The following is a 13,022-nucleotide window of genomic DNA, read 5'->3' on the forward strand; positions in this document are numbered from 1 at the left end:
TAGTTCCTGTTTGATTTCCATAGTCATCCAATTTACACTAAAATATGTTATCTTCTTCACTTGAAGTCTACAACTGATCCTGCTAATAATAAATATTTCTTCAATAGTTCACATGCACTGGTGATATTTTCTCTTCCAATTATTATATTACAGCCATGGAGTTATCCCCCCAGCTTATTTTCAAGCTTACTTTAACCACATGCTTAATGACACACAGATTCCTTTCTCTTTGATACCTCTGTATATGTCTTCATTTACCAATCTAAACAATCAGAACTTCTATAAGCTATTAAAAACAAAAACCCTGAAATACAGAAAACACAGCTGGAGTTGATATATGACCAGAAAGGCTTAAACATCTAGGTATAAAAGTTTTTATAAATACATAATGCACTACATAATTTAAAGATCCTGATCAGAAAGTCAAAATTCTGGATGAATGCAGTCAAGCTTTCATTGTATACTCATGTATAAAATGGAAAATAAAATAGATGTGGGAATTTCTTGCATATTAGCTGGTTTGATTCTTAAAGGACAACAAGTCATCAAATTCCTGACATGTAACTTCAAGGAGCATACAAGATAGGAGAGTACTACATGAAAACTTTACATCATTACTGACTTCCTATATACAATTTTCCTCCGAATCAATCTGTTAACTATCAAGACTACAACATTATCAGATCTTATATTTTTCTATCTTCGAAGGCACTTTTTGCTGTATCAATCCTCATACATCTTGGTCTTCATCTGGGTGTTTTTCCTGCAAACCTGGCAGAGAAAATTTGTTTTGCTAAATTTTCTTCTCCTATTCTGTTTAAGTGACCATATCAGGAATGTGTTAGCAGAGATTAGATCTGCTGCCATTCCTGCTAACAATTTTAAATTCTTTCATAATATCCTCATTCATTATTGCTATTGATGCCATCTGTTCATGTCCCTAATCTTTCACAGGACTTTCATACCCGTGGTCTGTAGTCTTTGGTCAAGTATTTTATTTCTAACCCAGTTCTCAGACCCATAAGTTAAAATGGTTTGAACACTGTCTTGTATACAACTAATTTAGAGTTTTGACAAATTTCTCTCTTATTCCATATAAATTTATTCAGTTGACTTCTTACTATACCACTTGCTTTGTTGATTATTTCCATATTTAATTTACCATTATCACTAAAAATAGTGCCCAAGTAGCAGAAATGTTTTACTTGTTCTATAGGTACACCATTCACTACATTTGATATTTTCAATGCTCCTGCCAATTTATCGTCTTTCTCTTGTTATTGCTGACCTTCATACCATATCTATTACAATAGCTATTGAATTAAGTCAGGGAATCTTTCAGACTTTTAGCAGTATATTGCCATCCACATAAAGCAAAGAGCTAACATTAACACCTCCAATTTTGATATCAGGTTTACTACCACATTCCTTCATAATGTGATCCATATAGATAATGAATAACAGAGAGGATAGTGTATATCCTTGTCTGATACCAGATTTAACATTTAAACTTGTACTACCTTCAATTCTAACTGCTGACTTACAACTCAATTAAAGAAGCCCTACTGACACCATACAACTATAGTATTTTATATACCTTCTCTCTTGGCACCTTGTCATATGCCTTTTCCAGATCTCCAAAACTTAAATAGAGATCTTTGTTATATTCCCATGATTTCTCATCTGTTTGTCATAAACTAAAAATCTGATCCTGACAGCCTCTATTTGGTCTGAATCCAGCTTATTCTTCACCAAGCTTTCCTTCTCAACCATTTCTCAAGTATACGTGCATAAATCTTACCAGGAACACTCAGTAGAGAAACATCTTTGTAATTCTCACATTCAGTTTTATTTCCTTTTTATAAATGGGTACTATGAGAGCTCTACTCCAATTATACCCGGAATTCGTCCGTCTGTCCAAGTCTTCTAGACTATGCAGGGCAGCCACTGTAATGTTTATACTTCCATACTTAAGCATTTCTGTTGAAGATCATCTACTCCAGCCACCTTTCCATATTTCAGGCTTTTGATGGCTTTTTCTACTTCAAGTATGGATATGCATTCCTGATTCCATGCCTAATCAGTTTTTTTTTTTTTTTTTTTTTTTAATCACTATGCTATATTTGATTGTTTCATTTAGCAATTTTTCAAAGTAATTACTCCATTTCAAAGATATCTTTTTCTCCAGTTTTCATGTCACCTTTTCTCATCTCTAATTCCTTGTATACAGCACTCTTTCCTCCATTTCTGAGCTTCTTCAACAACTTCCAGAATATCTTGAAAATTTATTTATCACTAGGTTAGACTATAATAGATTTAGTTTAATCCTTTATCCCAGTGAGAGCAAACAAAGTTTGCGCCTGAAAATATCTTCAGGACTAAATATAGTGTTGTACTATCTTATCCAGTAAGTAGTGCAACACCAAGGCAACTCGTGGCAAAGGTGGAGCAAGCTACCAGGCACTTCTAACCCAGTATCTCCCATAATGCAAAACACATTTCCTATGTGGATATGTATACTGTTATGCATTAAAGGGATTGGCCATCTACCCAGACTAGTTTCGACCTTTATTGAGGTCTCTTCAGTGGGAGCCAGGCCCAGAGCTGGAGATACCAGGCAGAAGCAGTAGCAAGTCATCTGTGCCTATGGGAGTTGCCAAAAGGTTTATCACCTTTTTTTTTTTTTTTTTTGTCTGGGCCTGGCTCCCACTGAAGAGACCTCAATAAAGGTCGAAACTAGTCTGGGTAGATGGCCAATCCCTTTAATGCATAACAGTATACATATCCACATAGGAAATGTGTTTTGCATTATGGGAGATACTGGGTTAGAAGTGCCTGGTAGCTTGCTCCACCTTTGCCACGAGTTGCCTTGGTGTTGCACTACTTACTGGATAAGATAGTACAACACTATATTTAGTCCTGAAGATATTTTCAGGCGCAAACTTTGTTTGCTCTCACTGGGATAAAGGATTAAACTAAATCTATTATATTCCAGAATATCTTGCCACCTTCTTGATATATTTATTTCCTATGTTCTTACCAGTCTTCCCATGACTTTTGTTTAGCTAGTTTTACACAGTGTTTAGCTTTCTTACATTTGTCTCTATATTCTCTGAGAACACAAGACTTATTTGCCAGGTACTTTTGATATGCTTTCATCTTTTCATTCACTGTATCTTTACTTCCTGTGTCTACCATGGAGTTCTGATTTTTCTATCCTTTCAGGCACCTCACCACATGCCTCTTTTACATGTTGAAATGTGGAAAACACAACTGGAATTAATGATATATGACCAGAAAGGATTAAACCTCTAAGTAGAAAAGTTTTTATAAATGCATAATGGACTACATAATTTAAAGGTCCTGATCAGAAAATCAAATTCTGGATGAATGTGCTACATCTTTCACAGTACTCATCTATAAAATGGAAGACTTTATATGTCTCAAATAATTACAGAATCTCTTACATGATAGATGGTTTATTTCTTAAAGGGCAGCAAGTCAATAAGACAAAATAAATAGTTAAATATGAGAGCATTTGCAAAGACAACCAAAACGGTACATCAGATTATTTTTATTTATTGATCTCACACACAAGAGGTCAACAGACCTATAAGCCTATCAGTACTGTGTGGGGTGCAGATGAGGACTAAGAATCCCCCTGCCCGGTTGTAATTGTTTGGGAATACTTCATGTGGAAGGCTGTTCCAGAGGACAGATGAGGAGAACACATTAATAATATGGTTTAAGGAGGTTACTGTTCCCCTTTATAAGGTCACATCAGGACTATTGCTTACAGATCTGGTCACGTAAGTTTCATGGGTAGAAGTGGAGATACAGGAGAATAACAGATTATGGAAGGTCTATAAAATGCTCCATACAAGGATAAATTGATGGTTCGAGGGCTTCAAACCCTAGTTATTAGAGAGGAGATGTGACAAGCATATAAGTTATTAAATGGGTTTTATAGGATTGACATTGACGACTTTTTTCAGTACAAGGCAGGGCAGGAAGAGAAAATGGACTGCCCATGGAAAGTGAATAAGAATCTTAGGACTATATAGTATTGATATAAAGAAATTATATACTTGTTTTAATCATTTAACAAAGTGTAAGCAAACAGTTTGTGCATGAAGCTTCTTCATGACTGGACTACTTGTATATAGAGGCTATTGACTTCACATCAATTGCCTATCTCATAATGCAAAGCACACAGCCTTAGGGATGAGTATAGTGCTACGCATTATAGGAAGGTACACTACCTGGACTAGTTTTTGACATTTATTGAGGTCTCATAAATGAGAGCTAGATCCTGAATACCTAGTTTGAAGTAATGAAGAAGTCATGTTTCTAGTCTAGGTAGAAGCATGACTTCTACCCAGACTAGACACTATGGGATATTAAGGCAATTGATCTGAAGTTATTAGCCCCTATACACATGTAGCCCAGTCCTGATCTATCTGGTTAGGACCAGATATTTTGCTTGAAAGGTGGTGAATGGGTTGTCAGAGGTGTTGTGAGTGCTTCTCAATGAACAAGTTTAAGGAGAGACATGATAGGTATCGTATGAATAACTGGCCTCCTGTGATGAGCTTTCTGTCTGCATAGAAATAGTTGAACAATAGCAATTTCTTTCATGTGCTGAACAAGCAACTGTGGAAGATGCCACTCAACAGTACAGTTACTCCATTTCAGTAAGGATCTGGCCAAAGTAGGCACTGGAAGGAAAAGTAGATGGTACATTCATGTATTACTGTGTCCTGTTATTTTGTCTCAGCCCTCATCTGCAATTTAATGCTTGTTCCACTTAGCAGCAAATGATTTAGTCAGTTAACAATTTTTCACAGCACAGCTGCACTGAATAAACACCTTAAAGTATAAACTTTTCTATATCCCTCAGTGTGAAATGCTATGCTGCAAAGAATTCAAGGGGGGAGGGGGGGGTATAATAAATTTAGTTATAAAAAATGGTGTGCCACCTTTTTAATAAATTTAGTTTAATCCTTTATCCAAGTGTGAGCAAACAAAGTTTGCGCCTGAAAGTATCTTCAGGACTGGGGTAAGGTGGTTCAACATTCGCAACTCCTATAGGTAGAGATAACCTTGCTAATGCTTCTGGCTGGTATCTCCACTTGAGCCTGGCTCCCACTGAAGAGACCTCAATAAAAGTCAAAACTAGCCTGGGTAGTGGCCCTTCCCTTAATGCATAACATTAGATATATCCGCAAGGAGATGTGTTTTGCATTATGGGAGATACCGAGATAGGAGGGTTGGTAGCTTGCTCCACCTTTGCAAGGAGTTGCCCTGGTGTTGTATCACCTTACCCCAGTCCTGAAGATATTATTTTCAGGCGCAAACTTTGCTCACACTTGGATAAATGATTAAACTAAATTTATTATATTCTAATGGGGGAGGTAATTTAATAATAGTCAAGGGAATGTTTGATAATATATAAAACCTGAAGGGTATTATAAATAAATTGTTGTTCAGATTAACACCAGCTGAAAAATATAATGCAACTGGTTGGTAACACTGAACCATCAATATTGCACTACAGAATAATGGATAGCATTGTAGTACTAATAGTTACTATAGTGCAAGAGATAAAATTTACGTATCTGAACTGTAATATTATTCAGAAAGGAACATAATATGATTATATGAAACTAAATTTCTGCAGTTTCAGAAAAAATAATATACATACTCATAAAACACAGATGATCTAAAAGAGTAATCTGATATATTTTTTTTTTATTATTAAAAGAGAGATAGAAGGTTAATCTAAGCAAATTCTAGTGAAAGTCATTTTCAGGCTGCCCCACCTACTTGATTGTGTATGTGGAACAACTGTAAAGCTGGTTAGTCAGCATCCTCTATTTTTGACTGTGGTCTATAACACAGATATATACTAACAAATATTAAAGATATCTAGTGTACCAATTTCCCATCCCTCAGAGGGGAAAAAAAAGTAGTGCAGTGCAGCCTTCTGACAGAAGGCCGCACTACTGGATGCTGGAAAAATCACTTTTGACAGAGCCAAGACTTTACTGCTTTCTCCTAATTTCTAGTATTTTGAAATGGTGAATAGAGGTTGAGATTTCACTGATTTGATGGGCTTTTAAATTTCAGAACACTTGATATTCATCACACCACTCACAAGTGTGTTATCCTTGAAATCAATGCTAACACTGTAACCAAGGAGTTGCCTTGGTGTTGGGGCGACTCCTTGTTTATTCTGCATGACCTAGAAATAAACCTGTTGCACTATTCTTACTTGGATGTGGTACCTGTTCATGGTGGAGGGCAGGCCTTCACAATGACTAGTGATAGCCATATCATTTGTCCTGCTTTCCTATTCTTTCCATATTCAATACAGTGGTATCTCTCTAATCCGAACTAATAAAAACCGTGCTCGTTCGGATTAGCGAATTTCCACCAAGAGACAACAATAACTAGCGTTCAAGACAAATATAATCAGATTCTAATGGTACATCGATTTAATTCTGTAAATAAATGAAGCAACTGATAGAAAAAAAAGCTACTGTACTGTAATGTAAAACTTAAAAAATAATACAGTACACAAGTTTATTTTAGTAATAAATTTAGTTTGTCAATGTACCTGTATTGTTGAGGATTCTGATTTAATAAACTTGCATAGTTCAGTACATAACTTAATTTGCATAAAAAATATCACTTTCTTGTGCACAACACACACAAAAAGTTTTTTTTTATTTCTTAAAAAAAAGTCACTTATTTTCTTTTGCTGAAAACAGCTAAACTTTTTTCAGCAAATTAATACTACTTCTCGGAGCTGCATTAGCAATAAAATTTTGTGGAATGGGGTATCATTACTTATGGTACATAAGCTTAGCCCATTCTGCACACATTAAAACTCTCAACTGCCTCTTCATGTTATACTTTTTTTTCTTCAAGTTCTTTATCGTCATCATCTTCTAATTCATTCTGTAGTCATATTTATAATTTCAGTATCTGATTTGATTTCGAATTCACTTTCGGTTTTACCTGTAATCCATTCCGTAACATCTGTTTGTGAAACTTCGAGATCTGGATTTATATTTTTAACCAAATTATGCACGTTTTGAATTTCCTCTTTTTGTGTATCACCGTAGTTATTGTGATAATAATAAAACAAATAATAATTATTAAATAAAAATAATAGTACACAAAATAACAATACATAATAAATAAAACTTTTTTTTCTTTCAAACCACAGTTCGGATTACTGGAGGGTTCGGACTAAAGAGGTTTGGATTAGCGAGATACCACTGTACTATATCTCTCTTAGTGTTTTTGCCCTTACCTTTTCTCCAAACCACCATGCAAGGCCAGATTTATACATAAGCTAAAGTTTAGAGCCTCTGGGAATGGTTGGAAATAGACTATTTCTACAATGAGTAGATGACAGACATCTTTAAGAGATTATAAAGTTATACAGTAAGAAGGCAAGAGATTATACAAGGTTTTGATATCTTAGAAAATGAGGAAAGTTAGTACTTCATGCTTCCTCTGACTCATTCAGATGAGTCATCTTTGGATCAGTGGTGTGTTTCCTATACACATTATCTCCATAGATTCCACCTGAATGTAGTCACTATACTCTGAGCTGCATGCCATACAGATATGTATATGCAATGGTACAAAATATCAATAATAATTGGCACTTTTATGATGTAATGCTGAATTCTGAAGCATTCCCAAATGTCCATAAAAATTTCTGAGCCAGTTCAATGTTTATGTAATTCAAAGGATACAAAAAATCCTAACATTCTTACCAGTAGTTTCAGAACCATTAGCAGCATCATCCTGAACAACAGGAATCTGAAATGTGCGGATGCCATCAGATCCACCAAATACTATAGATGATCCCCCTGAAAATGTTAAAATAAGGTATCAGCTAGAGATATTAATTCATTAACAGTGAAATATAATTTTAAGATCAATTTCTATTAAGTTTCACTGGATCCTTGTATACACAGTTTCTAGCACATCTATGATGTGATGCCATATAACTACAGTATTACAACAGTAAATAATGCATTTTAAGATCTGTAGATCTTAAAATACATTATTTTCTTAGATCTTAAGATCTGTATTTTACAAAATATTTCATTTAAGTTTCATAATCATTATGATTAGTTGTCAGATCACCTACTTTGAGGTAATGCGACGGTTAATCATAATGATTGTGAAACACATTCTTTAATATATTTAGGCTGGGCTTCAGAGCCCACACAAGTGAGATTAAGAAATGTGCAGAGTAGATATTCAATTTTAAGCAGATAGTAAACGGATTAAACACTTGCATTATATTTTTATATTTCAAGTCTTTTTACTGAATAATTACAAGATGATGGCCAGACAAAATAACAGTAACTTTTATGTTTGAATACAATTTTTTTTAAACTTTTATTTTATATTTATAATAAAAAAAAATGTGGCCATTCAATATGTAAGGTGTACTTTCTAGACAGATAATCAAAAATAAATTACTTCCCATTCATTAACTTTACAGTCCAAAGTGAAAGAGAAGCTGAAATAAAAATGTCAAGAAAGTACAAGAGATAACTTTCCTACGAGAATTTAATCATCATTCCCCTAGACCTCAGACCATTCACAACTAGTGTTCCTTTGGTCTCCTCCTGGCAACTGTGATGATCTTTTTCTACAGAATGTAGATCTCACACCCAATCGCAGTTTCATAGCATATAGCCCTGCATAGATAGATTGTGGGATTTTTGTGCATTTATTCCACATCCTACTCAAGAGAGAGAGAGTGTGGAAGGTTGGTTCTTAAGTTTGAAGCTGAATTGCATGTGCATGGTTACCAGGAGCTATGTTGTACATCATAGCAATTACCATGCAACTATAAGCCCTTCAACACTTTTGTCAAGTCTTTGTTTCCATGATGAAACAAGCCAAAGTAGATAAGATAGGCAGGCAAAACAAAATTAATCATCATGATCTGATTCGGGTGCTTAAGGGTCAAAGCTGTATAACTGAGAGGAGCCCTCCACATAGCCTTTAAAGGAACGCGAAGAACCGACCAGGTCTTCTGAGCTAACGTAATCCTCACCTTCTCATTGTGCACCCTGTTGGGTATCTGCCTGAATACTGAACGAATGAGGATGGGCTGGCAATTTGGGATTAAGCCGACCAAATTGTAATCTTATTGGCTTCTGAGAGGAGGAGACCTCCACATCATCTTTGAAGGAATGCAGAGAACCGAATAGGGCTTCTAACCTAATGTTGAATCCTCGCCTTCTCATGGTGCACCCTGTTGGGTATCTACCTGGATACTGAACTAATGAGGATGGGCTGGCAATTTGGGATTTAGCTGACCAAATTGTAATTCTTATTGGCTTAAACCAAATTATAAAATGATGGTACAACATGAAAAAATTTCATGCTGGCTGGGTTGTCTCCCAAGGGCCCCATAGTTTTAAGCGAACAACAAAAAGTCAGCTACTGGAACAAATCTGAAAGCACACCTCCAAATCAACATCACCAGAGTTAAAGATCAGTATTATCAACATAAGAAGCCTGAATGGCAAAGAAATGGAGCTAGCGCAGGAATTAGATAAGTACCAGATCGACATAATAGGGGTGACAAACAAAACAGACAAAAACTGGTGAGATCTTTCTGAGCAATATATACAAAATGTTATATTCAGGCAATAACAATCAAAGAAAAGGAGTAGACAGAGTATTCAACACAAAATACGAGGTTAAGCTTCTTGAATGGCAGGCTGTCTCAAGTAGAGTGATGTGGGCATATATCAGAATGGGGAATTGGACAATGAGACTTATTTATGTCTATGGTCCCATGGAAGGTTCTACTATGGTAGAAGTGGAAGAATTTTTTGATGCTTTAGAAAAAGCAACTGACACAATGAAAAAGGAAAACTTGGTCCTTGTTGGGGATCTAAATAGCAGAGTGGGAAAAGATTGTTAGACATACAAAAAATATTTGGGGAAAATTTGGAGAAAGAACAAAGCTAATAATAATGGCAAATATCTGATGGATTTCTGCTCAGGACATGGACTGGTTATTACTAACACCATGTTCCAACATAAAAATGTGCATAAATTCACATGGAGAGAAGAGGCAAGGAATAAGAAAAGTCTCATAGACTATGTTATTGTTGATAGTGATGTTTTCTCCCTGGTGCAGGACACCAGAGTGTACAGAGGATTTGAAATTGGAAGTGATCACTATTTAGTCTTGAGCAGGATAAAATTGAATTTCATATTGAAAAGAATAACATGTAAGAAAGTTTTAAAGGGAAGAAAAGTTGAGTAGCTCTCAGATGTGAACTGTAGACTAAAATACAAAAAGATTATTCAAGAAAAAATGAAAGAGTTTGAGAACAGGAATCAAACCTTGGATATTCAGAGGCATGCCTTGAAGAAAGCCCTGATTGATTCAGCTAGAGAGGCATGTGGTGAAGTTGTCTGTAAGGATAGAAAAATTAGAACTCCATGGTGGACACAGGAAGTTAGAGGCAGTGAAGGAAAAGAAGAAAGCATATCAAAAGTTCCTGGCAAATATCAGCTTGTGCTCTTGCAAAATACAGAGACAAATGTAAGAAAGCTAAACACTGTAAAACTAGCTAAACAAAGTCATGGGAGGACTTTGGCAAGAACATAGAAAATAAATATCAAGAAGGTGATAAGATATTCTGGAAGTTGTTGAAGAAGCTTAGAAAAAAAGAAAAGAGTGCTGTAAAAGGGGTTAGAGATGATAAAAGTGACATTAAAATGAGAGAAAAAGATATCCTTGAAGTATGGAGTAATCTTTGAAAAACTGGTAAATGAAACAAACAGTGATGACAGCACAGTGGTAAAAAACACTCAACAGGCATATGGTCATGAATACATATCCATACTTGAAGTAGAAAAAGCTATCAAATGCTTGAAATGTGGAGAGGCAGCAGGAGTAGATATTCGACCATAAATGCTGAAGTATGGAGGTATAAAAGTCTTACAGTGGCTGCACTGCATAGTTCCTAAGGCCTGGACAGAGGGGACGAATTCCCAATGATTGGTGTAGAGTTCTCAATGTACCCATATATAAAAAGGGAAAGAAAACTGAATGCGTGAATTACATAGGTATTTTCCTACTGAGTGTTCCTGGTAAGATTTATGCTAGTATACTTGAGAAACGGTTGAGAAGAATTGTGGAATCACAAGCCTGGTGAATCACATGCTTTATTCAGGCTAAATAGAGGCTGTCAAGATCAGATATTAACTTTATGACAAATAGTTGAGAAAGCATTTGTTTTGTTGTTTGGGAAAAGGCACATGACAAGGTGCCAAGAGAGAAGCTATTCAATACGTTATATGGTGTCAATGAATAGCTTCTCTCTTGGCACCTTGTCATGTGCCTTTTCCAGATCGACGAACAAATGTTTTCTCAACTATTTGTTGAGAAAGCAGTTTAAAAATCGTGCCTAAGCAGTACTTGGCTTTTATTTGAATTGTAAGTCAGCAGTTAGAATTGAAGTACAGGAAGATGATTTAATGTGAAATCTGGTGTGAGTCAAGGACGTACATTATCCCCTCTGTTATTCATTATCTATATGGATCACATTATGAAGGAAACTTGTATTAAACAGGATATCAAAATTGGAGATGTTAACTTCAGCTCTTTGCTTTATGCAGATAATGTTATACTTCTAAATAAATCCGCTACAAGTTTGCAAGATTCCCTGACTAAATTGAATAAATGTAATAATAGATATGGTATGAAGGTCAGCATTAAAAAGACAAAGACAATGAAAATAGGCAGAATCATTGAAAATGTCAACTGCATTGTGAACGGAGAACCTGTGGAACAAGTAAAACATTTCAGGTACTTAGGCACGATTTTTATTGAAGATGGTAAATTAAATATGGAAATAGACAACAGAATCAACAAAGCTGGTATGGTAGGAAGTCAATTGAATAAATTCATATAGAATAAGAGAGAAATTAGTCGGAACACTAAATTAGTGGTACACAAGACAGTGTTCAAACCAGTTTTAACTTATGGATCTGAGAGCTGGGTGAGAAGTAAAACACTTGACCAAAGACTAGAGACCGCAGATATGAGAGTCCTGAGAAAGATTAGAGGCATGAATTAGATGGCCTCAATGGCAATATCATATTAAAAACGAGGATATTAGGAAAGAACTTGACATTGTCAGCATCCAGGAATGCGTTAGCAGAGCTAATCTCAGGTGTTATGGTCACTTAAACAGAATGGGCGAGGAAAGATTAGCAAAACAAGTGTTCTCTGGCAGGTTGGCAGGAAAACAACTTAGAGGAAAACCAAGATGTAGGTGGATCGATACGGTACAAAGTGCCTTAGACGATAGAAATATAAGATCTGATAATGTTGGAGTCTTGACAAGTAACAGACTGATTTGGAGGAAAATTGTAGATAGTAAGTTAGTAATGATGTAAATTTTTCATGTAGTACTATAATATCCTGTACACCCCTTGAGGGTACATGTCTGGAAATTGATGATGATGGAGATATGATTAAAAAGTTCCTTAAGATGCTTAGAGACAACTACCTAAAACGGATGATAGAAAGAATGAACAACAGAGATATGAGTTCTACATATTTGTCCCAATTTATTCCCTCCTTACCTGTTCAATATCTAAGTAGTAGCTTAACATATACACAGGTTAGGCTTAGTATCTAATTAGATGTTAAGCCTAGCCTGTTCTTATCAATCGAAGTTTACAGAGCTTCAACCCATGATTTTTTTCCCTTCTTTGTTAAAATATACAAGTTATGCCATAAAGTCTTGCTGAGTACTAAGAATTAGGTTCATATGTAACAAATAACTAAAAAAGTGAAAAATTTTCTAAACATGTAATATAACTGTTGTCATATCCCTTGTTATATTGTCTTTTAGCAAATAACAAAAAACATATGAGGGGGGGGGACTGGAAAGTTCTGATAAATACTTAGAACAAAAACGATATTAAAGCAGTGGATGCTAGGCTGGCAC

At 35.4% G+C, this 13,022-nt stretch overlaps 1 protein-coding gene across 1 annotated transcript in view; it reads right to left on the reverse strand.

Moving 5' to 3' along the window:
• HUWE1 (HECT, UBA and WWE domain containing E3 ubiquitin protein ligase 1) overlaps nucleotides 1–13,022 on the reverse strand; it is a 1,068,888-nt gene that overhangs the window by 512,315 nt on the left and 543,551 nt on the right. The window contains exon 56 of the mRNA XM_090396304.1: nucleotides 7,794–7,889. Within this exon, the coding sequence (XP_090252430.1) occupies nucleotides 7,794–7,889 (96 nt within the window). The remainder of the gene's footprint in view (nucleotides 1–7,793; nucleotides 7,890–13,022) is intronic.

Source organism: Typopeltis vanoorti, chromosome 1 (genome assembly GCF_054136105.1).
Source record: "Typopeltis vanoorti isolate ZY-2024b chromosome 1, IOZ_Tvanoo_1.0, whole genome shotgun sequence".
Classification (NCBI taxonomy): Eukaryota; Metazoa; Arthropoda; class Arachnida; order Uropygi; family Thelyphonidae; genus Typopeltis; species Typopeltis vanoorti.